Raw genomic sequence first — 26395 nt, 5'->3', positions numbered from 1 at the left:
TTTCATAATTAAATTTGACATTTTTTCTCATAAAAATCTTTAAATTTATAATTTTTTTTTCTAAGGAGTCTTACCCTCTTCCTCACCAACTTTAATTTATGTGTTTAATTCTTGTTTCTATTTTATGATTTCTTTGTTTTTCCCTTTTTTTTAAAAACATAATAATGGATTTGTTAATTTTTTTAATGATAAATTGTAAGCCTAAGTGACTAAATTTGATTTCCATTTGCGGTAACGAAACGAAAATCAGTATACCCAAAAAAAACGAAAATCAAAACCGGGCAAAGAAAAGGAACGTTCCGCGCTCTGTTCGTGCCTGTCTGAAAAGTATAGAGTAGAAGAAACTGGTAAACGGCAACGCTGGATTGAAACCAGATTGAATCAAATCAAATCGATTTCAATTTGAATGATCGAAGATGTTGTTAGGAAGTTCTTCTCCTAGAGCATTATCATCTTCATCATCTTCATCATCACACGAGTCATGGGAATCAATGCTCCCAGGTCCATCAAGTCGCAGCAACTTTGGATCCTCAGATCTGAGTTCCCACGGCCTCCTCGCATTCCCTTCCGGCAGTTCAATCTCCATCGTCGACACACGTTCTATGCAGTTAGTTTCATCGTTTCCTATACCTCCTCCGCCTTCCTCCGCCGCACCGTTCGTAACTTCCATCCGCTGGATCCCTCTCCCTCTCAATCGTCATCTTCTCTCTTCTGAACCGTCTTCCTCGCATCTCCTCCTCGCCGCCGGCGATCGTCAAGGTCGCATTGCGCTTCTTGATTTCCGTTTAAAAGCTGCGATTCTTTGGTTTGAGACTGACTCTAAACAAGGTATTCAGGATCTTTGTTGGATTCAGGCACGGCCTGATCTCTTCATCCTCGCTGCTATTACTGGACCTTCCACACTTTCTCTATTCAACGCTACCACTGGACGCTGCGTTTGGAAGTACGATGCGTCGCCTGAGTATTTCTTTTGTATTCGTCGTGATCCTTTTGATTCGCGCCGCATTTGTGCAATTGGTCTCAAGGGTTTTCTATTGTCGTTGCTTCATCTTGGTGATTCTGAAGAAGGTGTGGTTATTAATGAACTTCAGATTCGTACCGATTCTAGCGAATTGCTTAAGCTTGAGAGAGATTCCGCTGGTGGCTCTTCCTCTGCTACTGCTCCACCTGCTTCTGCGGCTTTTCCTCTTTACGCTGCGAGATTCATATTCTCTCAGCATTGGCGGCACATTTTGTATATCACGTTTCCAAGGGAGTTAATTGTGTTTGATTTGCAGTACGAGTGTGTGATCTTTGCTTCCACTTTACCTCGTGGCTGTAGCAAGTTTCTAGATGTGTTACCTGATCCGAGTAATGAATGGATCTACTGTGCTCATGTTGATGGCAAGCTCAGCACCTGGAGGAGGAAACCGTAAGCGTTTTCTTGTCTTAGAATTTTTTTTATGTTCAGATGCTTTTCATATCAATATTAGTATACTCAAGTGCACACACATTATCAAATACAGTACAGTGATTGGTAGTTTCATATATTTCCGGGACTTTGACTAGTGAGAGTAACATAATGATGCTTTAATAATTAATATATACTGGCAGTATCCCTTGATTGGAACTAGAATCTTTCTTTTATATATTGAGTCTGTAATTGCTATTTTTGTTTGTTAAATTCTGGTTGTTGCAATCACACTTGAATTCTGCGAGTTTGAGAAGCCAGTGTGATAATGCTGGAATTTGATGAGAGATTGTCCTTATATAAAATGAAACAAATTATCTTCTCCTGCTCCCGGGAACTGAAACTTTAAGTGAGCTGGACAACTGAGCAATTTTTTAGGGGGAGGAGATGGTATATGAGCATCTTTATGATGATGGCTTCCTTTATTGTAAAATTATAGGGGATAAATGAGAAAAATAATTATATATTCCTATTGTTTTTATACTTGTCATTTGCTCTGTTTAAGTTTTTGAGCTGTTTCAGTAACCGTATTGCGTTTGTGTTGCTCTGTTTTATATTTTGTTGATTATTTTTAATTTTGAATGTCGTTTGACCTTTCAAAGCAATGTTAGGCCATGAGCGTACATAAAGTATATAATGCCCAAAATATATATGCATCCATCTCAGTAGACGCTACATACATTTCTGCTCTCTCACACTCTTTTCCCTCTAGTCTCTTTATTCCCTAAAATCATTGTCTAGCTAATTCACTTATAAGCGTGTTTCAGTAACTAAGAGTTATACATACCTGCATGTGATCTCAGTGCGGAACAGGTACACATCATGTATTCGATGGAAGAGTTAATGCCATCTGTTGGTACCTCTGTCCCTTCTCCTTCGGTACTTTCTGTCGTTTTATGCCAATCAGATACCACTCTCCAGAACATTGGCAAGAATTATTCTGACATGCCTAGTTCTCCTTACCTTCACGAGGATTTTGATAATCCTTTTGACTTTTGTGACGGGTCCCAGATTATTTCTAAGATACATTTAATCTCCATATCCGATGATGGAAAAATATGGGACTGGCTATTGACTGTTGAAGGGATTGCAGACACTCAAAAGGATGATAAAAAGTTGGGTTTGGTCAATGATGACACTATTGTGTCTTTTGCTGGTGGACGGGAACTAAACGTAGGCAGGCCACTAGAGCATCTCAATGAAAGTAGAAGCCGCCCACCAAGCTCAACCTTCAACCATGAAGAAATTTCAATAAAGGTAAGCATGTACTTACAAACTTGCTGTGATTTATACCCCCTCTATTAGCTTCTAATTGACAGTTTAGAAGAATTTTTTTGTTCCTATTCTATTGTTATCTTCACTTTATCAATTAATAAGAGAAATAATGTGAAGGAATAACAAATTGATGGGGTGAATGGTAGATATTAGAAAATTTTAAAATAAAGGCGAACATAAATGTCTTTCATAATTTGTCTACAGTTACCTTAAACAATAGTTAAAAAACTTGGGGGCTTATATAGGCCTACATCAATGGCTCAAATGGAAAACACAGAATAGGGAAATAGAGAATACAAATTTAATGGTCTATTATATTTTTCTATTAATAAAAAAAATCGAGCACTTCAATGTTTACCTAAATGTTTCTATGTTATTTTAAGCCCTTGCAAGCAGATAGACAGTGTGCTATTGCAGATTTTTTTTCATTATATAAAAGAAATAAAATACCATGTAAAAATAAAATATTTTATTGGAATGTTGTGTCATATGATTACAGAAGGAGTGTATTTATAATCACAAGAATATCTCTTAATAATTAGGGAGCATCTGGAAAATCCCTAATTATATAACTTAATAATAGCAAGTACTATGATCTTAGTATTTGAGTAATATTCAATGCTATTGCTTCATATATTCACCAATTTGTAAAGAAGAACAGATAGTTGGAGCCAAATTTTGAAGTTCCCCATTTCCTATCAAATGCAGTTTCAGAATGTCTTTACTTGCCTGATTTTTATTACTTCTGCTTCTAATATTCAACAATTGGGAAAGGCAGACAATATAGTCAAACCAATTTTTGAAGTTACACATAGCTTGTTTCCTTTTTGGTTCTTTTGGGGTTTCTTAGATGTTTATATCGGGTCTAACTCACCCTTGCTAAACCGGCTTGTAAGGTGAGGATTGCCTCCACTATACACGCCCAATATTATTAAGCTTGGTGCGTGGATACGAATAATGAGTGACTCGATAGCGGAAACCTAATAACAGGTGATCTATTGGATCTTCGTTAGACTCCGGTACCGTCTTAGAATTGTGGTTGGGTTTTGCACAACCTTACAAAACCGGTTTGTAAGGTTGGGGTGTCACACAATATAAACTCTTTTCAAGCTCTATTTTTAATCTATATGGGACTTGGGTTTTTCAAAAGCTGTTCCTGGTGTTGAATCCCGTTATAGGATGTGACAGACTCACACTTGTGAGAAAGATTGTTGGGTTCAGGTGTGAGTGGTTAAGTCCCTCATTGACTATAATGGATAAAACGTTGTGTAACTAGCCTAGCCACAACACACCTTATTTGTATTTTATAGAAATAGAAATCTATCCCACTAGTATTTTATAGAAATAGAAATCTATCCCACTAAGCGGGCTTGGCTACATGTATTAGAGTGAAAAGAGAGGGAGAAAAAGAGGGAAGTATTTCTCAAATGAATACTGTTATTGATGATTGAAACAGTTACGTTGGAGTAGTATTTATAGGCATCTTAGCATGTGCCACTATTGACTTAACCTACACCACATTCTAACTAATTACAAGGTTAGTTTGAGCGACATGACACTTGTTGATATTTGTAAATATAATATTAAGAATATTTGTATATCGAATAGTCCCACGTCGATTATATCATGTGATTAGTTATAATCTCTCTCTATATAATAAAGTTTCCGTAGTGTTTTTTAAAACACACGGTTTATTCACATGTCTCTTAGTCTCTTGTATTTCAACATGGTATATAGAGTCTGCTAAGAGGTAATTCTTTCTTCGCCGTGCTTTACCCGGCTAACCCACTGTCTTCCGGTGAGAATATTTTTTTTTGCAAACCGTGTCATCACTCCGGTTTGCCTCTCACTTTTCAAAATTCTCTGGTAACCTACCAGCAGAAGCGTCTCTTCCGATCCAGCCGTTCCCCACTTTTCATTGGCAGAAACCTCCGCACGTGACAACACGTTCGACGGTCGATCCCGGCAGTTTTTCCACCGCTCCACTCTCCATAGGACAATTGTTTCAGATCCAATACTCATGGCTACTCCTCATAACTTTACGCCAAACTACGATGATTTCCTCAGGTGGTCTCAGAATTATCAGAACTTAGATTCTACTGCTTTGGTAGCACACACTAGTAATTCATCTGCTTGTCTCTCTCAATCATCTTCTCTTAGATCTCGGGTCCTTGATTCTGGTGCGTCTGATCATGTTACCGGTAATAAATTTTTTTTCTCTTCCCTCTCTACATCCGGTTTCTTACCTACTATAACTTCTGCCAATGGTTCTCAAACCCGATCCGAAGGGACTGGTACTGTTCGAATTCTACTTTCTCTCTCAGTTACTTCTGTCCTTTATGTTCCTAATTGTCCATTTAATTTACTTTCACTCAGTCGTTTAACTCGTTCTCTTGATTGTAGTGTCACATTCACTAACAATAATGTTACGCTGCAGGATCGGAGTTCGGGACGGACGATTGGTGTCGGATGTGAGTCTCAACGCCTTTATTACCTCTCAGTGTCATCTCAGACATGCTTAGCTAAAGATTCTCCACTCACTATCCATGCTCAGTTAGGTCATCCCAGTCTTTCCAAACTACATAAGTTGGTGCCAAATTTATCGAAGGTATCTAATTTACATTGTGAGTCGTGTCAGCTAGGGAAACACACTTGTGGTCAATTTCCCAATCGAGTCAATAAACGAGCTTCGTCCCCTTTTGCTTTAGTTCACACCGATGTTTGGGGTCCCTCGCATACCGTCTCTACTCTTGAGTCTAGGTATTTTGTCACCTTTATTGATGATTTTTCACGTTGCACGTGGGTATTCTTAATGAAGAATAAATCTGAATTATTTTCTATTTTTGAACAATTCTATCAAGAAATAAGAACTCAATTCGGTGTGTCTATCCGTACCTTAAGAAGTGACAATGCTGTGAATATTTATCCCAACAATTTCAGAATTTCATGTCACGCAATGGTATTCTCCATCAAACATCTTGCCCTCACACACCTCAACAAAACGGGGTAGTCGAACGCAAAAATCGGTATCTTGTAGAAACCACTCGGACCCTAGTTCTCCATGGTAATGTTCCACTTCGGTTTTGGGGGGATGCTGTGCTAACGACATGTTACCTTATAAATCGCATGCCCTCGTCTGTCCTTAACAATAAAATCCCTCATTCAATCATTTTTCCCAATTCCCCACTTCACCCAATTCCTCCCCAAGTCTTCGGGTCCACATGTTTTGTACACAATCTCTCTCCTGGTCTTGATAAACTCTCAGCTCGACCACTAAAGTGTGTCTTTCTTGGTTATCATCGATCCCAAAAAGGTTATTGTTGTTATTCACATACTCTACAACGATACCTAGTATCGGCCGATATTACCTTCTTCGAGTCGGTTCCATATTTCGAGTCCAGTCATGTAACTCCAGAACCCATTCAAGAAAGTACTCCCACACCTTTTCCGACAGTTATTAATGTCCCGCCTACCATTATCCCCCATTAGTCTAGGGCTCCTGACCCACCCACTTCTCGACCACTTCAAACATATCAGCGTCGTCACCCAATGCCTGTCGTCCCTGTCCCTGAGGTCATACCTGTCTCTGAGGTCATTGCAGACTCTTCTCCGACGCCTCCGCCATCACCGGATCTGATCCTGCAACCTGAGTCCGATCTTTCGATTGCCCTTTGAAAAGGTATACGTCAAAAACGAAATCCTTCTCCACATTATATTGATTTATGTTATCATCGTCTTTCCCTTTTGCAGTATACTTGTTTGTCTTCTTTGTCTTCTGTTTCTATTCCTAAAACTCTAGGTGAAGCATTGTCTCACCCTGAGTGGAGGCAAGCAATGATTGATGAAATGTGTGCTATTCAAATCAGTGGTACCTGGGAACTGGTTCCTCTACCCCATGGGAAATCTTTAGTAGGTTGTCGTTGGCTTTATACAGTGAAGGTTGGTCCAGATGGTAAGATTGATCGATTTAAAACTTGCTTGGTAGTTAAAGGATACACTCAGATTTTTCGATTGGACTATAGTGATACTTTCTCGTCTGTAGCCAAGATGACATCTGTTAGACTTCTTCTAGCCATTGCAGCCATTCAATATTGACCTCTTCATCAACTTGACATCAAAAATGCTTTTTTACATGGTGATTTTGAAGAGGAAGTATATATGGAGCAACCACCTGGATTTGTTGCTCAGGAGGAGTCATTGAATATGGTGTGTAGGTTACACAGGTCTCTTTATGGTCTTAGGCAATCTCCGAGAGCTTGGTTCGGCAGATTCAGCAGTGTAGTACAACAGTTTGGTATGGTCGGTAGTGAAGCTGATCATTCTGTTTTTTATCGTCACTCAGTCCAAGGGTGTATTTATCTTATTGTGTATGTAGATGATATTGTCATAACTGGTAGTGATCAGCAGGGTATACTCCAGTTAAAGCAACATCTCTCGAATCAATTTCAGACAAAAGATCTTGGTAAACTTCGCTATTTCTTGGGTATTGAGGTAGTCCAATCTATAGATGGTTTGATGATTTCTCAACGGAAATATGCTATGGATATTTTCGAAGAAACAAGTTTGTTGAATGTCAAACCAGCTGATACTCCTATGGATCCAGGTGTCAAACTACTGTCCAATCAGGGAGAGCCTCTATCTGACTCAGGAAGGTATAGAAGATTGGTTGGAAAGTTGAATTATCTCACAGTCACTTGTTCTAGACATTTCTTTTGCAGTTAGTGTGGTAAGTCATTTCTTAAACTCCCCTTGTCAGGAACACATGGATGCTGTTATCCAGATTCTGAGATACATCAAACGTGCTCCAGGAAAGGTCTAGTGTATGAAAATAAAGGACATACTCAGATAGTTGGATACTCCGATGCTGATTAGGCAGGGTCACCCATTGATAGACGATCCACCTCTGGGTATTGTGTACTTGTTGGAGGAAACCTTATATCTTGGAAAAGTAAGAAACAAAACGTAGTTGCAAGATCAAGCGCCGAGGCAGAGTATAGGGCCCTGACAATGGCAACATGTGAACTTATTTGGTTAAAACAGTTGCTCAAGGAACTTCAAATTGAAGAAGCAAGACTAATGACACTTATTTGTGATAATCAAGCCGCATTGCACATTGCTTTAAATCCAGTCTTCCATGAGAGGACCAAACATATTGAGATAGACTGTCACTTTGTCAGAGAGAAAATCGAATCAGGTGACATCGTCACAAACTTTGTCAACTCTAATGATCAATTGGCAGACGCGTTTATAAAATCTCTGCGAAGCCCCAAAACTAATTATATATGTAACAAGCTTGGTGCATTTGACTTACTTATATGCTCAAGCTTGAGGGGGAGTGTTGATATTTGTAAATATAATATTAAGAATATTTGTATATCGAATAGTCCCACATCGACTATATCATGTAATTAGTTATAATCTCTCTCTATATAATAAAGTCTACGTAGTACTTTTCAAAACACATAGTTTATTCAAATGTCTCAGTCTCTTGTATTTCAACAACACTATAGAGTAATATCCTCTGATAACATGGATCAAATTACGCCATAATATTCTATCAAAAATCATGTTTTTATAATATAAATAGAAATCAATTACAATTGATACTAATTAAACATAATTTATTATTATGACTGCCAAATCTTAATTTTTTATCTCTAATTCATTTTAACACGGTTGATATAATTTCTAAGTAGCTTCATAATATAGATTAAATGTGATTTTGATTCAAGATAAAAGGGGGTCAGCTATAATAATAGGTTGATTATTGACAGTTTAATGTGATTTTTATATGGTTAATTTGCAGGGAGTTTATATGGCTAACTTAGAACACAATTTAATGATAGTACTGCTATAGTACTGTTTAGAATCTATATGGGTTGGAGAAGTTATGGCAGGGATATCATTACGTTTTGCAAGTATCAGTTTAGAAAAAATATGCCATATAAAAGGGATCTATGAAGCACGGACACCCCGACACTGACACGGCGACACCGGTAATAATTTTAAAAAATGAATAAATTAAATGTAATCACAAGTGTTGGTGCAGGTGTCTGACACCAACACAGACACGGACACGCCTTTTTTCTGAGGTGTCGGTGCTACATAGAAAGGGATTGCTATATGAAAAATGAGAAATAATTGTATTCAAATTTGTTATAACCAGATGCACATTAGAGAATAAGGAAAAGGGAGACAGATTTAGTAACCACTGAATATCTCATATTTTCTTTCGGATTGGGTTTGTGTCTGCCTGCCCACGACTAAATGCAAGTCATTTCTAACTCGTTTATGATTGAAAAATTGTATTAAAAGAAAGCAAAATGCATGCATTTTCCAGGTTGCTTCCTTATCTTTAACACTGTTATGAAATAGTAAATTCATTATGGGTTCCTTTTGTTGCTCGGAAGATGGCTTGTTCAAGGGAACCTTCATATTGGATAGAGAGAGGGATTGAGGAGCATCCTTACACTGACAAGGATATCTTAATCTGGTTTCTGCTTGCACTTTTCCTTTACTGTTTCTCATTAACCTCGTGTCCTGGTAGTTTTTGGAGTTTCTATATTCTAAGGAGTGAGATATGTGGCAATCCATATTTTAGATTCCTGAAGGTGACCCCAATCTATATTTTGAAAAGTGGTCTGAAAGATGAAACTAATGCAGGGAAAACGTAGATCAGTGGTAAATGTAATTTTCTAGTTGAAATTTTTTGAGCTTATTTTAGGTTATTTCAAGGTGACTTATAGGATATTTGGATACTGCATGGATTAATCAGGTTTATTATGCCTATGAAAGATCTCTCTATGCGTAAGAGTAAATTTTTTTTTCCAGATATGAATCCCATTCCAAGCATATCCATATTTTTCAGTTAACTCCAGATTTTTACCAACTCGAAATTATGCCATATGTTATTGTGCTACATAGCCTCTTCGGTTCTGCATCAGGTTTGGATACCGATGGGAGGACAACGATACACATAAATTGCAGGATTTCATATTAAACATGTCGAAACTCGAAACACATGATTTATTGGCAATTACAATTAAATCAGTAGACTATGGTGCAGCACCTTCAGCTTATTGACTTATTAATGAGCAATCAACTTGTGCATTTTCATTGGGACATAGTTTAAGTATGAACCCTTGCCCCTCTGCGTACACATGTATAAAACTTATCTGCACTTATGCATGCAAGGATTGTAATGCATCCTGCATTGCTTTTATTTATTTATCTATCTGTACAACTTGTCCCGAGTAGTCATTCCTGGCCAATCTTCCCCGCCTTCTCAGATAATAAACAATATTAAGAAAAATGCAAAAGTTTAATATTTTTTCAAATTGTAACAAAACAACCTTCATGCTCTTGTTATCTTTGTCCTGCACTATAGTGAATATTCCCATGGTTTCCTTTTTCATATAGATAGATAATGGGATGATACATTCTGAACATGGAGCCAGAGTTCTTTTCATTTGACTCGTAATCTTTGTGCTAATCTGGCTCCTGGCTTATATATGAGGGAAAACTGCATCTAAATTCTAGGTATAGCACTTGCTAACATTTCATATGTTGGTTTTAAAATTTTGATGTTTACATTCTTGGCTTTTCTCTTCTGATTCAGATTAGCTTAGTTGGGCAGCTTCAGCTTCTCTCTTCAACAGTGACTATGCTGGCAATACCGACCCCTTCTCTGACTGCTACCCTGGCCCGTTAGTTCATTTCCCGCCAACTCACATATTTGTTCAAATTTAGTACTATACTTTGAATGGTGTAAATTGTAATTATGCATACTTGTTTTCTGTGTTGGTTAATGAGCTAATGTCATTTGAAGGTGGAGGAAATTATCCTGCAGCAGCTGTTCCCCTGGTTGCATTGGGAACGCAGAGTGGTACAATAGATGTTGTTGATGTTTCTGCTAATGCTGTTACATCAAGTTTATCTGTACATAATGGTATCGTTAGGGGACTACGATGGCTAGGAAATTCCAGACTGGTTTCATTTTCTTATACTCAGGTATATAATTTAATTTGATACTTTTGTTTATGGATTTTTATTTTATTTTATTTCCCTAGTCCTTGCATGGTTTGTTTCTTTCTGTTGGGCTCGCTGCTGTGTAATTTATGATTCGTGCATATCAGTTATGCCTACCTCAATATAGTTCATACTTCTGGATAACATTTATGCTTCTTGTTCCTACTTCATTATATGCTTTTGGACCCAGGTTAATGAAAAATCAGGAGGATATATTAACAAGCTAGTTGTAACCTGCCTTCGAAGTGGCCTTAACAAGATGTTCCGAGTTTTGCAAAAGCCAGAGCGTGCTCCAATCAGAGCATTGAGAACATCTTCATCTGGAAGGTGAATCTCAGAGTTATATTTCTGTGCTGTGTGTGGTACCGTAGGGATCTTAAGGATATTGATATGTTTCTGGGGGTGTCTTGTAGAATTTGGTTACCTTAGTTGCAGATGATGGGTGTGTTGGAACTCAAAACCTATCCTTTCTCTTTTTTAGATCCACCACTCTGATTGTTAAGTAATGTGAAGATTTGCTCTCCTAATATTCTAAAACTTAACCGTTGATAGCAAAGAAAACAACATTTTTTTTCTTTTCTGAAGGGGGTGGTTCTATGGCAGAATTCACCATATGTTTAGTCTCCAACCCTGTTTATCAGAGCTTTTTGTTTTTCTTTCACCTGTCTTTAATAGATTACTGTGATTACATCATGACTTTCTGTAGTTTGATATCCACAATATTTCAGGTATCTTCTAATTTTGTTTCGTGATGCACCTGTGGAGGTTTGGGCAATGACTAAGAATCCTATCATGGTAGATGCACTTGAAACTCCAAGCTATTGAAGTTTTTCATTTTTAAATAATATTTTTTGGTATGTAATAATGTAGTGCCATAACTGGCTTAAGTATATATGGTCTTGAGTCTTGACTGCAATAATTTGTGAAGGATCTGGGCGATACTTTATTGTTGCTGTCTCATAATTTTGAAAGGAAAGGACTTTCATGTACTTTTGTGTACTTGTTGAAGTTATAGGGTTTTAGGTTATGAGGGAAAAGAGAGAAAACTCTGAACTATGACTATGATTTGATATGATTGGTGAAACAAAAGACTAATCACTAACCACTATTTATACTATACTGGAACTGGCTCCTATACTACTACTAATCAAGTAGGGAAACAAATCATGATAATAACTAAAAGTATAGAAACAAGTTCTAAGAGATCTCTAAGATATTCGAAGTTAAGAAATTAATCTTTAGATATAATCTAAGATACTCTAAGATATTGTCCTCTAAGTCGGCCTTGTAGTTGAGTGTTCCCATCTCCTTGATAATGGCATCCATTACTTGGACCTATTTCTAGTTTTTATCTAATGCTGTCTTGATTGGAAGTTAGGCATGTTTCATACAAGCTACTCTTTATTCCCGATTTGTGCCTGGACTTATCTTTTTTTTTTTTTTTTTTTTTTATAATTTTGAAGCCTCACATGTTATAAAGTTCTTCCTGATTGTAATTTTATCTGAATGTTTATAATGCTTGCTATCTCTGTGTAGCTTAGATCATTAGCTCTTCCATTTACGGTATTGGAATGGACTCTTCCAACAGTTCCACGTTCTCCTAAGGATCAAACATTTGGTTTAGATGAAGCATCTAAACCATCAAAGATTTCCTCACCAGATTCAAGTGGGTATTTGTTTGAAGTGCTTAAATATTATCGGGATAGTTGCTAGTCTAGAACTATTGGTTCTTTACCATTTTATTAAGATAATAAATAAACTAATTTCTAATTACCAATTTTAATATATTAGAAGACGGTTCAAGTACAGAGGGATCACAAGATGATACTTCTGAAAGTTTTGCATTTGCTCTGGTGAACGGAGCACTTGGAGTTTTTGAAGTACATGGTCGAAGAATTCGAGATTTCAGGTGTTAACTCTTTTCCATTGAGAAAGATGTGCATTACTGTGATGGTGTTGTTTTTCATGACATATTGACTCAATATTATTGACATTTAAGTCTGTATTAATCGGTATTGAATCCTTATCATCATTGCTTCTACAGTTATTAAGTTAATCTCTGATTTACTCCCTCCATCTTATTATATTTGTTTCTTTTAGAATATTGATTTGTCTCAAATGATTTGTCGTTTTATAATAAGAAAACATGAGTTTTTTTCTCTCAACAATCCCATTATTCATTGGTATAACAACCACCAATACATTAATTAAGCAGTTGTTTCTAATTAACTACTACAATAAGGGTATTTTAGGCCAAGTAAGTTATTCTATTTTAGGGCTACACATATTTTTGGTTCTCATAATGTTTGATTTTAGTCCCTAATAAAATTGTATTCTCTATTAGTCTGTCAGGGGCTATAACATACAATATTTGTCAACTTTAGGGACTAAATAAAAAAAATAGAGGGAAATTTCGCCAATTTTATATGGAACAAATCAAAAACATATTTACCCTTGATTTTATTATGGTATGGTAATCAGTATAATCAATGTTTTGCTTAAGACGTACAAATTACCTTAATATACATTACATTCATGCAGTTCTTTGTTTGTTTTCTTTTATCTGATAAAGTTACCATTGTCCACAGACCAAAGTGGCCTTCTTCTTCTTTTGTATCATCAGATGGATTGGTAACTGCAATGGCCTACCGCTTGCCCCATGTGGTATACATTATTACTTTAGAACTGGTTCAATGTCTCTCATAGAGATAAACCAAATTTGTTCTAAATCGGATGATGGTTTTGACTAAATCAGTTTTTCAGGTCATGGGAGACAGAATGGGGAACATAAGATGGTGGGATGTGACAACTGGACATTCTTCCTCTTTCAATACTCATAGAGAGGGAATTCGTCGAATCAAATTCTCACCTTTTGTACCAGGAGATCATAGCCGGGGGCGCGTTGCTGTTTTGTTTTATGATAATACCTTTTCTGTTTTTGATTTGGTAAGATAGGATTTTACTTTTTCTGCATTATAGGGCGGTTTAATTGTTTAATTTCATGTTTTTTTTTGTAAATATTGAAACTTCTTATGATAAGCATGTTCAAAGCTTTGATTAATTTGGTTTTTACTGGGCATTGAACTCTATGAAACGGAATAGTATTATGCAAGCAACTAATTTTTCAAGTTTCATTTTTTATTATTTGATCATAATTCTAAACATATTTTTGGCCAGGACTCGCCTGAACCCTTGGCTAATTCACTTTTACAACCTCAATTTCCTGGAACCCTTGTGTTAGAACTTGATTGGTTGCCCTTGCGAACTGATAAGAATGATCCACTGGTACTCTGCATTGCTGGAGCAGATGGTAGTTTCCGCCTTGTTGATATTAATGTGTAAGTACCTCACGTTACTCTAAGAAGTCAAGAGTGATCAGCTCCTTCCTTCCTTTTGTTATTATTAAGATATGATTGGTCTAGATGGTGGGAAATGGTTTTGGCAATTATGAAAACATTTATTTTGATATTAAAATGTTCATACATAAATAGCCTTAGCATAAATAAAGTCATTTCATTCAGTTGCCGATTCCTTTAGATCCTTTTGACAACAACTAAGCCTCTTTCTACTGTGTGGATCAGATGTATTAGGTTAGGTCTGAATCTGAAGATATCACTTCTGAATCTCTCTTAATGGTTTTGTCTATAGTTTTCTTTGGTCATCTCTTACCTCTATGTATAGGACTATCCTTACCAGTGCCTCCGTAGGTCTTCTCAACATTTTGTAGCCCTTAAATATATTTTGGATAGGATGCACAATTATCTATGACCAACAAAATTCGTGTACCATGCTTTTTTTGGTCAAGTGAACAAACATTTTTGTCAATAAGCATGCTAGTCATGCATACTCTTTTGTTGGTAGGGTTTTTGACAATTTGAACTTTTAATGGTTACCTTTTTGAAGCAATGTGATTTTACATTCTTTCCAATAATCATTATTAAAGGAATATTTCTGTGCCATCCTCGTTAATGATTGCAAGCTTTTCTTCGTCATACTTTGTTCGTTCAAGTTGCTTTTTGCAAGAGAATGTTCAGCCTGTAGACTGTAGAAAAAACCGATTTTGTTCATATTAAAAAACACCTTTCATAAGGATTTGGTCTATTTTTCCCTCTTAGATTCCAAAATTTCCCCTTTTCTAAGTTTGTCGAAATGTACTCAAATGACCCTTCTATAGAATGTCTGATCTTGTACCTTCGTCAACTTTTAGATGATATTTTTCATCGTTACTGCTGTAAATATTTTTGAATGCATGTGGCTATGCGGGGTGGATGACCTCTCTTCTACTCACATAATGCTTTATGTATTTGATCGGTCATGATTGACTTTGGGACACCTTTTAGATGAGAAGTCTTTGTTGGGTATGATTTTCGGAATTTGTTTCCATATTGTTTATATAATAGTTTCCTTCACCATCATACCTCGAATACCATTTATTTGTGTTCATAAATATTCATGTACAATTTTTTTTTAAGAAGTAATTCACACAAATGAGTGTTATATTATACACAATGGTTTTGTATGTAATTAAATTTGTATTCATTGAATCTAGAAAACACTCTGATTTAATATATTATAAGTTTATCAATTAATGAATACCTTGCTTAATTAATAAAATTCCATGGTCCCAACATTATTAAATTATAGAGAATTTTTTAGGTGCGCGTATCAAGAGGATGTATGAAATGAGAGGTGCAATTCTTCACCATATATAAATGATTAAGATTTGCTCCTCTCACTTGATGCATACATAACTTACATACCAAAGAGGAAGGGATAGGTAGGTAGGAAGAACTTTGTATTGGAGATGGAGCTGTCTGGAATGTAAAAGAGATTAGGAAGTTCGAATAATTATACACACATTTTTAAATATTCCTTTTGACATGGAGTTATATTTTCAACTCAACAAAGTGCAACACCGATAGATATTTAGTTCATTATGTTTCTAACATTTGAGTTATGAATTTTCTGATAGAGATTCAATGTGTTACAAAATCCAAGTCTTGTTATATATATATGACATATGGCTAATAATAGTTGTTCCAATTTTGGGAATTTCTATAATGGACTGACTTTATGAATGTCATACTTTTCTTTTCATGCAGAAATGACAAACGATTTGGTTCTGCACCCCAGATCAGAAAAACAAAGGAGAGATTCCGGGCAATGCCTATATGTTGTCCCATACTACTCCCTTCACCACATGCATTGGTGATGTGCCAACATTAAATTTACTGATTTTACTAAATTAGCGTAATATTATATTTTCTCATTGTCAGCTACCAATTATCACTGGCGGGTGGCAGTTCATGGTGAAAAGCCAAAATTCTGCCATAAAAATACGGTGGATGATGTTGCAATCTATGGCACATGTATGCCGCTCATAATAAAAACAGACACATAAATATACCACTAAATCTGCAGAGTATAATTAAAAAAGAAAAAAATCAAGAGAAATGGAGAAACAAAAGGTTAGGAAGTTTGATGTACTTAAATAAAAATGTGGACTAGTTGAACAGAACCATGATAACAAAATGCTCAAATAAAAAGTTTATAAAAAAAGATTTAAGATGACAGAAAAAAGAGAAGAGAATGACAGATAAGGAAATAACAGAAAAGTGATTTTTTTAAGAAAATGAAGAGAAGGAGAGAGGTTAGTTTAAAGGAGATAGAAGTTTGAGGCTTTCATGAGGCTACTGCTTGTTGACAGTGTATGTCTTTTAGGGTTTTTTATGGGACACATTGGTTTTATGTTGGGTCATGACACCCTTTTCCTGATGTTCAACCTACCAACACGGCTGTCATGGTCCGCCATATAAAACCGATAATGCCACAACCTCTGTATCGAGGTTTGTCAAAAACCTGTTGTGCCATGGCCTCAAATTGATACAACTGGAAAGTGTTGTAAAATATTTCACTGATATATTAAAAAGGTGATGCTTACATGTTACATCTACATGCTTTAAATAAGAGAGAATAGAAAACCTAATGGGCTTTGACTAATGGGCCTCATTACTAATAGAAATAATTACTATTTACAATCTAATATTTAAAACACTCCCCCTCAAGCTGGTGAATGGATATCATTCATTCCCAGCTTGCAAGTCAGTTGCCTGAATCTTTCTGTTGGTAAGCCTTTTGTTAACACATCTGCCAGCTGATGCCCGGAAGGAACGTAAGATGTAGTTATCAGTCCACTATCCAACTTCTCTTTGATAAAATGTCTGTCAATCTCAATGTGTTTAGTCCTGTCATGCTGAACAGGATTATGAGCAATACTAATAGCCGATTTATTGTCACAAAACAATTTCATAGGACCTTCACATTGTATCTTCAAGTCTTCTAGAATTTGTTTCATCCACAATAGCTCACAAATTCCTAGTGCCATAGCTCTAAATTCTGCCTCGGCGCTTGATCGAGCAACTACACTTTGCTTCTTACTCTTTCAAGCTACAAGGTTACCACACAGAAAAGTACAATAGCCTGACGTAGATCTTCTGTCACTCACTGATCCGGCATAATCCGCATCAGTGTAAGTCTCCATAGTTAGATTTCCACCTCTTTTAAACAAAAGTCCTCTCCCTGGAGTTGCTTTAAGATATTGTAGAACGCGGTCTACAGCCTGCAAATGTCTCGCCCTCGGATCATGCATGAATTGGCTCACCACACTGACTGCATATGCCAAATCTGGTCTAGTGTGTGCCAAGTAAATCAATTTTCCCACTAATCTTTGATATTGACCCTTGTCAACTTTGTCACTTTCCTCCTCAAAGCTTATCCGGTGATTTTGTTCAATGGGAACACTTGCAGGTTTGCATCCAAGTTTGCCAGTTTCCTGCAAAAGATCAAGCACATACTTCCTTTGAGAAATAAAGATGCCTTGCTTTGAGTAGGCTACCTCAATTCCCAAGAAATACTTGAGTTGCCCAAGGTCTTTCATCTCAAATTCTGCTGATAATTTCTCTTTGAGGAAATGTCTCTCAATCAAATCATCTCCTGTAACAATAATATCATCAACATAAACAAGAAGTACAGTCAGTTTTCCTCCTTGTGAATGTTTAAAAAATAAAGTGTGGTCTCCTTGACTTTGCTTATAGCCCAAACACATCATTGCCTTTGTGAATCTTCCAAACCATGCCTGAGGGGACTGCTTTAGTCCATATAAGGCTTTCTTCAATTTACACACCTTGTTAGCTCCATTTGTTATGCCAACACCTGGTGGAATCTCCATATACACTTCTTTCTCTAAGTCTCCATGCAAGAACGCATTTTTAACATCAAACTGTTGCAATTCCCATCCACATGAAGCAGCAAGAGATAGTAAAATTCGAACAGTATTCATCTTTGCCACTGGGGCAAATGTCTCCTCATAATCAATACCATACGTCTGAGTATAACCTTTTGCCACTAGTCTTGCTTTGTACCGATCAAGTGTACCATCAAATTTGTACTTTACAGTATAGATCCATCTGCATCCAACTGGACTTTTGTCTCTTTTCCTTTCAATAATCTCCCAAGTACCATTTTTTTCAAGTGCTCTCATTTCCTCATCCATAGCTTGGACCCAATTTCTATTTTGCAATGCTTCTTCAACAGATGATGGGATTTTCACAGAATCAACAGCTGCAATAAAACTTTGATATTGTGTGGAAAGATGTTTAGTGGAGACATATTGAGAGATAGGGTGTCGATATAGGGAGGGACAAGATCTTTTATCCTTCCTCAAAGCAATGGGTAAATCAACTGGATTAGTGTCACAAGTATCAGAAATGGCACAATCATCACTAGAGGAATCATTTTCAGTACTTACCTCCGATTCAGGCGATTGAATTTGTTTCTGGAGAAGGTCAGGTTTACTTCTTCTCTGATACACTAGAGTTGGTGCTGGAGGTGCTGATTCCTGTAAAACAGAAGGCCTTGAAGGACCAGGAACACTTACTGGCTCAGATTCAGGTGTTGAACTAGGACTCAAACTCAAACTAGGTGACAACTCGGGTTCAAGAGAGGGAACACTGATAGGTGTTCTAGGGAGGCTAGGACCAAGGATCAGAAACTCGGACTCAGACTCTGACTCTGACTCTAAGTCACTTATGTTCTCCCCCTGAGACTGAGAACGAGTGAAATATGACACATTTTCATGAAAGGTGACATCTTTGGAGACAAAGAATTTTCGACTCGGAGGATGATAACATTTGTACCCTCTTTTGTTGGGTGCATAACCCAGAAAGATACATCTGACAGCACGGGGATCCAATTTGTTGCGATATTGTTTGTGAACATGAACAAAAGCAACACAACCAAAAATGCGAGACTCAAGAGTGTGTAAGATAGGAACAGATGGAAAACGTGAAAGCATAAATTGGGCAGGACTTTTATTACCTAACACTCGAGATGGGACCCGGTTAATCAGATAGGCAGCAGTAAGAATTGCCTCACCCCAATAAGAGGTAGGAACAGACATTTGAAAAAGGAGAGATCTAGCAACTTCAAGTAAATGATGATTTTTTCTTTCTGCGACACCGTTTTGTTGTGGGGTGTCAACACATGTGAATTCATGGAGAATGCCATGTTTACTAGTGAAGTTGGAAAAGATATGATTGACATATTCTTTACCATTGTCAGAACGAATTCTTTTTATGCCTTTCCCAAATTGCGTTTGTACCATATTATAAAATTGGATAAATATTTGTGGTACTTCGGATTTAGTATTCATCAAGAAAATCCAAGTTACCCGAGTACAATCATCAATAAATGAGACAAACCATTTTGCACCAAAAATATTAGAGGTAGGGGCAGGTCCCCAAACATCAGAATGAATCAAATCAAAAGGTTCATCACTTTTATTAAAACTGGAAGGAAAAGATACACGATTGTGTTTTGCCAACTGACAAACATCACACTTAAAAGACTCAACAGAATGGTGTAAGAACAACGACGGAAACATAGACTTAATTATATAAAATGGAGGATGACCGAGACGCTTGTGCTGAAGCCAAATTTGTGAGGCTGAAGAGGAAGACTGAGACTGGAAACAGGAGGACAACACCTTTGGATGGTCATCAGAGAAGTAGTATAACCCTTCCTTTTCCTTAGCAATTCCAATCGTCTGCCCCGTGGTAAGGTCCTGAAAAACACAATGGGACATAGAAAAAATTACTTTACAATTCAGATCACGGGTAAGCTTATGGATGGAAATTAAATTGTGGGAAAGTGTGGGAACATGAAGCACAGATTGCAACTGGAATGGAGGTTGCAAGTCAATATTTCCAGTGCCAACAACACAAGCATGAGAGCCATCAGCAACAGTGATATAAGGAATACTCGAAGGTGTGGTATAAGAGCATAATAATGTGGAATCAAATGTCATATGATTAGTAGCACCAGAGTCAAGAATCCACGCATTCTTAGGAATATTACCACAAACAGTAAGAGATCGGGAACACAAACTCTTACCAGTAACTGCTAGAGACCCAGAACCAGAAGGCTTACTCATGGAGTCAAGCATAGACTTCAACCGTTCCACATCATTCTGACTGAAGGAGGAAAGATCAGTTCCCCTCTTTTCAAAGCTTTCAGTATCCTGGACATGTGTAGCAACATGTGCCTGATACTGGTGCATGTTGCGAGAACCGCCACCTCGGCTAAGAACCTGCTCCCTCCCATGAAGTTTGAAACACCTATCCTTTGTATGCCCTGATCGGTTGCAATGCTCACAATAGAATTTGTCACGAACATTCTTGGATGATGATGGTGGTGGTCCTTGTTTTGTTGTTTTGCTAGCTACTAATGCTGACACATCCAGGGGCTGTTCATGAAGCATAGCTTGACGACGGGTTTCCTCACTACGAACAGTGTAAAAAACTTCATTAAGATCAGGAAATTTTTCCTTACCCAAAATCTGCACCCGAATAGGGTCAAATTCAGCATTAAGGCCTGCTAGGAAATCAAAGATCCTATCCCGCTCAACAACAGTATTCAAGGTGGCAGTATCCTTGCTGCACTCCATCTTCAAATTCTGATACTGATCCAACTCAATCCAAAAACCATTGAGAACTCCAAAATACTCAGTGATCGAAAGATTTCCCTGCTTAGTGTTGAAGATTTTCCTCTTTAAATCATAACAAGCAGACATATCTTATTTCATGGAATAACTGCGATGAAGATACTCCCAAACTGCCTTTGCACTTGAGAGATACATGCAATTTCTACTAATTTCTGGAGATATGGAGTTCCAAAGCCAAGTAATAATAGCAGAATCATCTTTATCCCAGGAAGGGAAGTTAGGAGCAGTAACCAGAGGAGGATTTCCTTCAATATGATCACGCATGTCGCAACATTTTAGAGTGTGTCTGATGAACTGAGACCATTGAAAATAATTTTTGCCGGTAAGCCAATAACCTTTTTGAACGACAAAATCCTTAGCATTAAATGGGGCTGGTGGATTTGTGGGAGGTGGAGGTGGAGGTGGTTGATCGTTAATAATCTCAGCCATTGAAAGGACAATCGAGAGAAACAAACCAAGAAACAGGATGGGTTAGGGTTTCAAAGATGAGTGAACAAAAACAAGAAGCACGATGTGCTACAACCCAAAACAACAATGACCCAAACACCCAAAAACAACAACAAACTGCAAACTGCAGTAAAAAAAAGGACTCCGCTACAAGGCGGCTAGGGTTTAGGCGGAAGCGAATCCCCCAAAATCGGGAGCTCAGATACCATGTTGTAAAATATTTCACTGATATATTAAAAAGGTGATGCTTACATGTTACATCTACATGCTTTAAATAAGAGAGAATAGAAAAGCTAATGGGCTTTGACTAATGGGCCTCATTACTAATAGAAATAATTACTATTTACAATCTAATATTTACAACAGAAAGTATGTATAATCAGCTCTCACAGTGAATGTCTGCAATCGTTAACCATAGATGAAATAGAATGATTTTGTAGAGCCTGAGTTATTTGAATTTGTCATCTATTTTTGTTTGATCTTAAACAAGCTTTTTACTGGGAAAATGAATTGATTTTTTCTCTTTCCATTGTGATGAAATACAAGTCAGGTTTAGGTTTCACTCTTTAGTTTATGTGGATTTCTATAATAAAACAGTGTGTTAAGACTAAAATACCCTTTTGAAAAAGTAAAACATAACATTAATTGGAGTAATTGAAAGTAGTAATTGTAGAGTAGTTTGTCGATAGACATAGACTATTTAAATAAATGAGGGTATCTTGAAAAGAAAAATTGATATTCTAAAGTAAAATATAATTTCAAACGCATATATATATATATATATATATATATATATATATATATATATATATATATATATATATATATATATATATATATATTCAGCTCTTTATTTATTTTTAATGTTTCATTAAATATCCGCAGGCACTGCAAATGATTCTGCAATTGGGTGTTAAACCTTCTTGGTTTAATACTTGTAGTACAACCATAAAAAAAAGGCCTCACTTAATTCCAGGAGCTCCTTCACCAACAGGGGATCTTCGCACATACATGATCAGCATTCCACTTCTTGGAGACTCTGTGGTGCCAGAGATGCTTCTAAAAGTATTGGAACCATATCGAAAAGAAGGTTTTTGTTTTCTTATGCAGGGTTTTGATTATGAGAATTTTTCCACTTGAGATTTATACTTATGGTGCTAACAACACTACCAATATTTCCATTTTTAAGGTTGCATGCTTGACGATGAGAGAGCCAAGTTGTATGCTAGTATTGTGGATAAAGGTTGTGCTGCAAGGTTTGCTTTTGCAGCTACAGTATTTGGTGAATCGTCAGAAGCTCTGTTTTGGCTACAGCTACCACAAGCGCTTAAACATTTGATTAATAAGTTATCGACAAAGCCACCATCAAAAGGGCCCACAACAGAGTCTGTCTCTGTGGTTGATGAAACATCTTTACTGTCTAGGATTTCATCAAAGGGAAAACCAACAGAAGAAATGGGGAGTGATGCATTGGTAAGATTTATTTTTGGTGTTGCACATTCCAATTGTTGTCTAAAGAATTGCTGTTAATGTAGACTTTCAAATTCTTCTCAGTGAGTTTTTTCTTTTGGGTTAGCAGAGTCAAGGTCAACAAAGGTTGATGGCTTTTGACCAAGAAGAGCTGTGGAAAAGTGCTAGTGAGCGAATTTCTTGGCATGAAAAATTAGAAGGTGAAGAGTTTATTCAGAAACGCGTACATGAGTAAGTAAATGTATCATTTCTTCTATCATTTTGTTGATATTATATTATATGGCTTTGCTTGACTTCTTTAGCTCAGAAGATATGCAGCTCAAACCCTTTGTGAAACTCAGTAATAGTAATACAAATCCATCGATTTTTTAAGTGCTGTACTATTTGAAATTATAATGTGCTAGTCATTGTATTAGTTCTCACACTTCTGTGGCAGAAACCATTATGAATTTTTTTCTTTTAATACTTTGGGGGGAATTATGACTTTTCTAGTTTTATACTCACTTGCAATTCCTTTTGAATTTGCTGCTATCAGACTTGTATCAGTTGGAAATCTAGAAGCTGCTGTTAGTTTATTGCTTTCTACACCTCCAGAGAGTTCTTACTTCTATATCAATGCGCTTCGCGCAGTAGCTCTCTCTTCTGCTGTTTCAAGATCTCTTCATGAGCTTGCAGTGAAGGTGAGTTTAACTTGGACTTGGACACACATGCGTGTGTCGGGCATCAAAATACAAATTATGGTTAGTGTACAAAAAATATATTTCATGTATTAATGAGATATATTTATTAGGTTGTTGCAGCCAACATGGTGAGAGCTGACAGGTCACTCTCTGGGACTCATCTTCTGTGTGCAGTTGGAAGATATCAAGAAGCGTGTTCTCAGGTTAGGCTGCATTTACGAACATATCCAACCAGACGCAAACAACTTTAAAGTTCCCTTAACTGGTTACAGTTTATTAATCTTGTAAAGTTGTAAACAAGAGCCCCGTGTTTGATGGTTTCTTGGTAATTTTGAAGTTCAAATTATGTCAAAGAAATTGTTTTTTTCATTTAGGTGAGAACTAGGTCCACAATTTGGCATATTTACCAAACATTAAATAAGAAGGGAAGAAAAGTTTAATGTTATGTAAGTGAAATTTCAATTTTTTTAAAGCAGTCCCTTTTCTGACTATTGCATCACTCTTAATTGCTTGTCAATTAATAGAGTTTTTTGTTTGTTAAATAGTTAATATTCAAACTTAGGATTCTTGCTTGCTCTATATTTTCTACTATTTTTGGACTGATATTCTCTTGAGAATCAATTCCAAAGGCAGTGTCTAAAATATCTTCAACCGGAGCATTCCGAAATAGACAACTGAAATCTGCAGATTCCAACCTTAATTTGATCTTAGTGGCCGAAGCTACTAGGAATGATTAAAAACATTCTTAGAAGTTTTTCATTTATTACGTTTCATCAGAAACTGGGCCACAACTGGAGGCAGTCCATTTGTCATAAATTTTACCCTACCAACATTTAACTATTGAAACTTCCAATTTAGAGTACTAGAGCCCAACAACTGAGGTATTCCAGGGGACAATTAGAGTAAGTCTCTTTGACTAGGTACAAGTGATTCCTTGTACTTCAGATTGATGTATGTCAACCTGCTGGGTGTAAAATGGCATTCCTTATTGGCAGCTTATAAATGCTTTTTTAGGGCATGGTCAATTAAGAAACTTTCCGGTTGTTTTTTTGAAAATTTTCTGAACACTTCATTTGCTTTTCCAAATTTTAAAAATTTGACAGAAATGCATCAATATGATATGATTGGTTTTCTTAGAGAAGTGTATTGTCATATCTTACGCAGCTACAAGATGCTGGATGCTGGGATGATGCTGCAACCTTAGCTGCCACTCACTTAAAGGGAGCAGATTATGCAAGGTTCACTCTTTCTGGATAATAGATATTTTGTTCATATTAACTAGAATTTTTTAAATCTATGATTGGGATTGAACGTAACATTCATTTTTCATGTCGTAACCCCATCTGCCATTTGAAAAATGACATTTGGTCTCTGTTTGAATGTACAAAAAATAAATCCTGCTAGCTAGTATTTCAGATATCATCTATCCCTAACATACTATACTGTTGTCTACTTTAATGAAGAATCTGAGTTTTCCCTTTTGGGTTAGCGACATAATGCAAGTAACCAATTTTCTTGAACCATTTTGTATTCTACATAATTTGAAAAGACTTTCCAGCAGGATTATGGTTTCTGCATTTGAATGAGTGAAAAGGTTATTTAAATTGTATACAATCTTGACCAAGAGATCTTCCTACATTTTGTATTCTTTCAGAGTGTTGCAAAGATGGGCTGGACACGTCCTTCACACTGAACATAATATCTGGAGGTACCACTAGTTTTTTTCAATTAAAAAAACTTTACCACTATTCACTCCATTTTAACTCAAATGATCCAATGCAGGGCTCTGATTTTGTATGTTGCCGCCGGTGCACTACACGAGGCATTGGCAGCTCTTCGCGAGGCTCAGCTACCTGATACAGCTGCAATGTTTATCCTTGCATGCCGTGAAATCCGTGCTGAGATTGTTTCTGACTTGAGTATTACGGATGATGAATCAAGTTCATCGGTTAATGATAAGATACTAAACTTGCAGGCTTTAGATCCTGTGAATGAAGATGTCATTGCAGTTGATGAATACTTTGGCCAATACCAAAGAAAATTGGTGCATCTATGCATGGATTCACATCCATTCTCTGAATAAGTACAGGATTTGTTGAAATTTATTCAAACTATTCATTCATATTCAGGTGATTGATAACTCAAGTTGAAAAGAAAGTTTTAGGGTGATCGTTGTTGAGTTACTGTGCATTCTTTAATATCGATGGATCAGATGCTTTCATTGTTGTCATCTTTGGAGGTAGCAAGAAGCAGAGTGTTCAATCAAACACAGTCCTCTTGATTGCAGTGGATATGGTTACATGAACTTTCTGAAGTTTACATTGCAATCTCATAAGTAATTGTCCCAGTGTAGATCGTATGTAAAATTTTGTAGGCAACAAATCATTGAATTTGTATTTGTTTATGATGGGACTCCGCAATAGTTATGGTTTCATCGATCTATGCTTTCATGTGTTAAATTGGTGTTGTATAAACTGACGAACTTGTATAGTTTATTTTTATATTTGAGAACATAGTAATTTCAACACATTGGATTATGTAACCAGTTAAATGATTGAATTGGGAACCGGTGAGATGTTTGGTTCTTTTACTGCTAAACATTAATCTTAGAATTGGCGAGAGCCGGTCAAACCGATTACAGATTGGTGAAAATCGATGGTAATAAGACCAATTTCGATTATTTTCTTTCTTTAATTATTTTTTTTTAAAAATAAAATATATTTCTTAGTCGAATAAATAATCTCTAATGATAAAACATTAATAAGATGCTTTCACTATTCTGTTATCTTCTCTCTGGTTCCTTTGAAAGGAGAGTTGGTTTAAAATTAGGTCTAGAGTTCTCCGCTCTCTTCTTCCTATTGAAAAGGGAATTGTTTAAGGCATTTTAAGAATGGCTATCACACTGTCGTAAAAAATAAAAAATATCTTTAGTGACAGCACATACACGCTCCTCAAAAACATTCGTTCCTAAGTTAGGTCTCTAAG

At 36.5% G+C, this 26395-nt stretch overlaps 1 protein-coding gene across 6 annotated transcripts; it reads left to right on the top strand.

Annotated features, from left to right (window-relative positions):
- Positions 1-218: 218 nt before the first annotated feature.
- LOC127073531 (uncharacterized) lies at positions 219-25976 on the top strand. 6 transcript variants are annotated; one of them, XR_007785782.1, is made up of 20 exons: positions 219-1411; positions 2254-2707; positions 10344-10431; positions 10554-10735; positions 10944-11080; positions 11482-11548; positions 12290-12419; positions 12545-12662; positions 13342-13417; positions 13517-13699; positions 13931-14091; positions 15856-15961; positions 22146-22350; positions 22450-22733; positions 22837-22961; positions 23266-23410; positions 23521-23613; positions 23785-23856; positions 24575-24648; positions 25065-25124. XR_007785782.1 is itself a non-coding variant. In XM_051014705.1 (20 exons), the coding sequence occupies exons 1-20, from the start codon at positions 417-419 to the stop codon at positions 25491-25493; spliced, it is 3972 nt and encodes a 1323-aa protein (XP_050870662.1). In that variant the 5' UTR covers positions 220-416; the 3' UTR covers positions 25494-25976. The 6 variants fall into 6 exon arrangements, 5 of the variants coding, with proteins under 5 accessions (XP_050870663.1, XP_050870662.1, XP_050870660.1 ...); XM_051014705.1 differs by lacking the exon at positions 23785-23856 and adding an exon at positions 25193-25976 and having other exon boundaries at positions 220-1411; positions 12548-12662; positions 22840-22961; positions 25065-25118; XM_051014703.1 differs by lacking the exon at positions 23785-23856 and adding an exon at positions 25193-25976 and having other exon boundaries at positions 220-1411; positions 12548-12662; positions 25065-25118.
- The last annotated feature ends 419 nt before the right edge of the window (positions 25977-26395 follow it).

Source organism: Lathyrus oleraceus, chromosome 4 (genome assembly GCF_024323335.1).
Source record: "Lathyrus oleraceus cultivar Zhongwan6 chromosome 4, CAAS_Psat_ZW6_1.0, whole genome shotgun sequence".
Classification (NCBI taxonomy): Eukaryota; Viridiplantae; Streptophyta; class Magnoliopsida; order Fabales; family Fabaceae; genus Lathyrus; species Lathyrus oleraceus.
Note: the sequence above shows the minus strand (reverse complement) of the source record. Positions and strands in the feature narration are given on the sequence as shown.

Bases quoted from the DNA above. Each gene is read 5' to 3' on its own strand.
- LOC127073531 (XM_051014702.1), top strand. From the start codon at position 417: ATGTTGTTAGGAAGTTCTTCTCCTAGAGCATTATCATCTTCATCATCT. The intron at 10,736-10,943 runs GTATATAATTTA...TTTTGGACCCAG, and splicing joins TTTCATTTTCTTATACTCAG to GTTAATGAAAAATCAGGAGG. The intron at 11,081-11,481 runs GTGAATCTCAGA...ACAATATTTCAG, and splicing joins AGAACATCTTCATCTGGAAG to GTATCTTCTAATTTTGTTTC.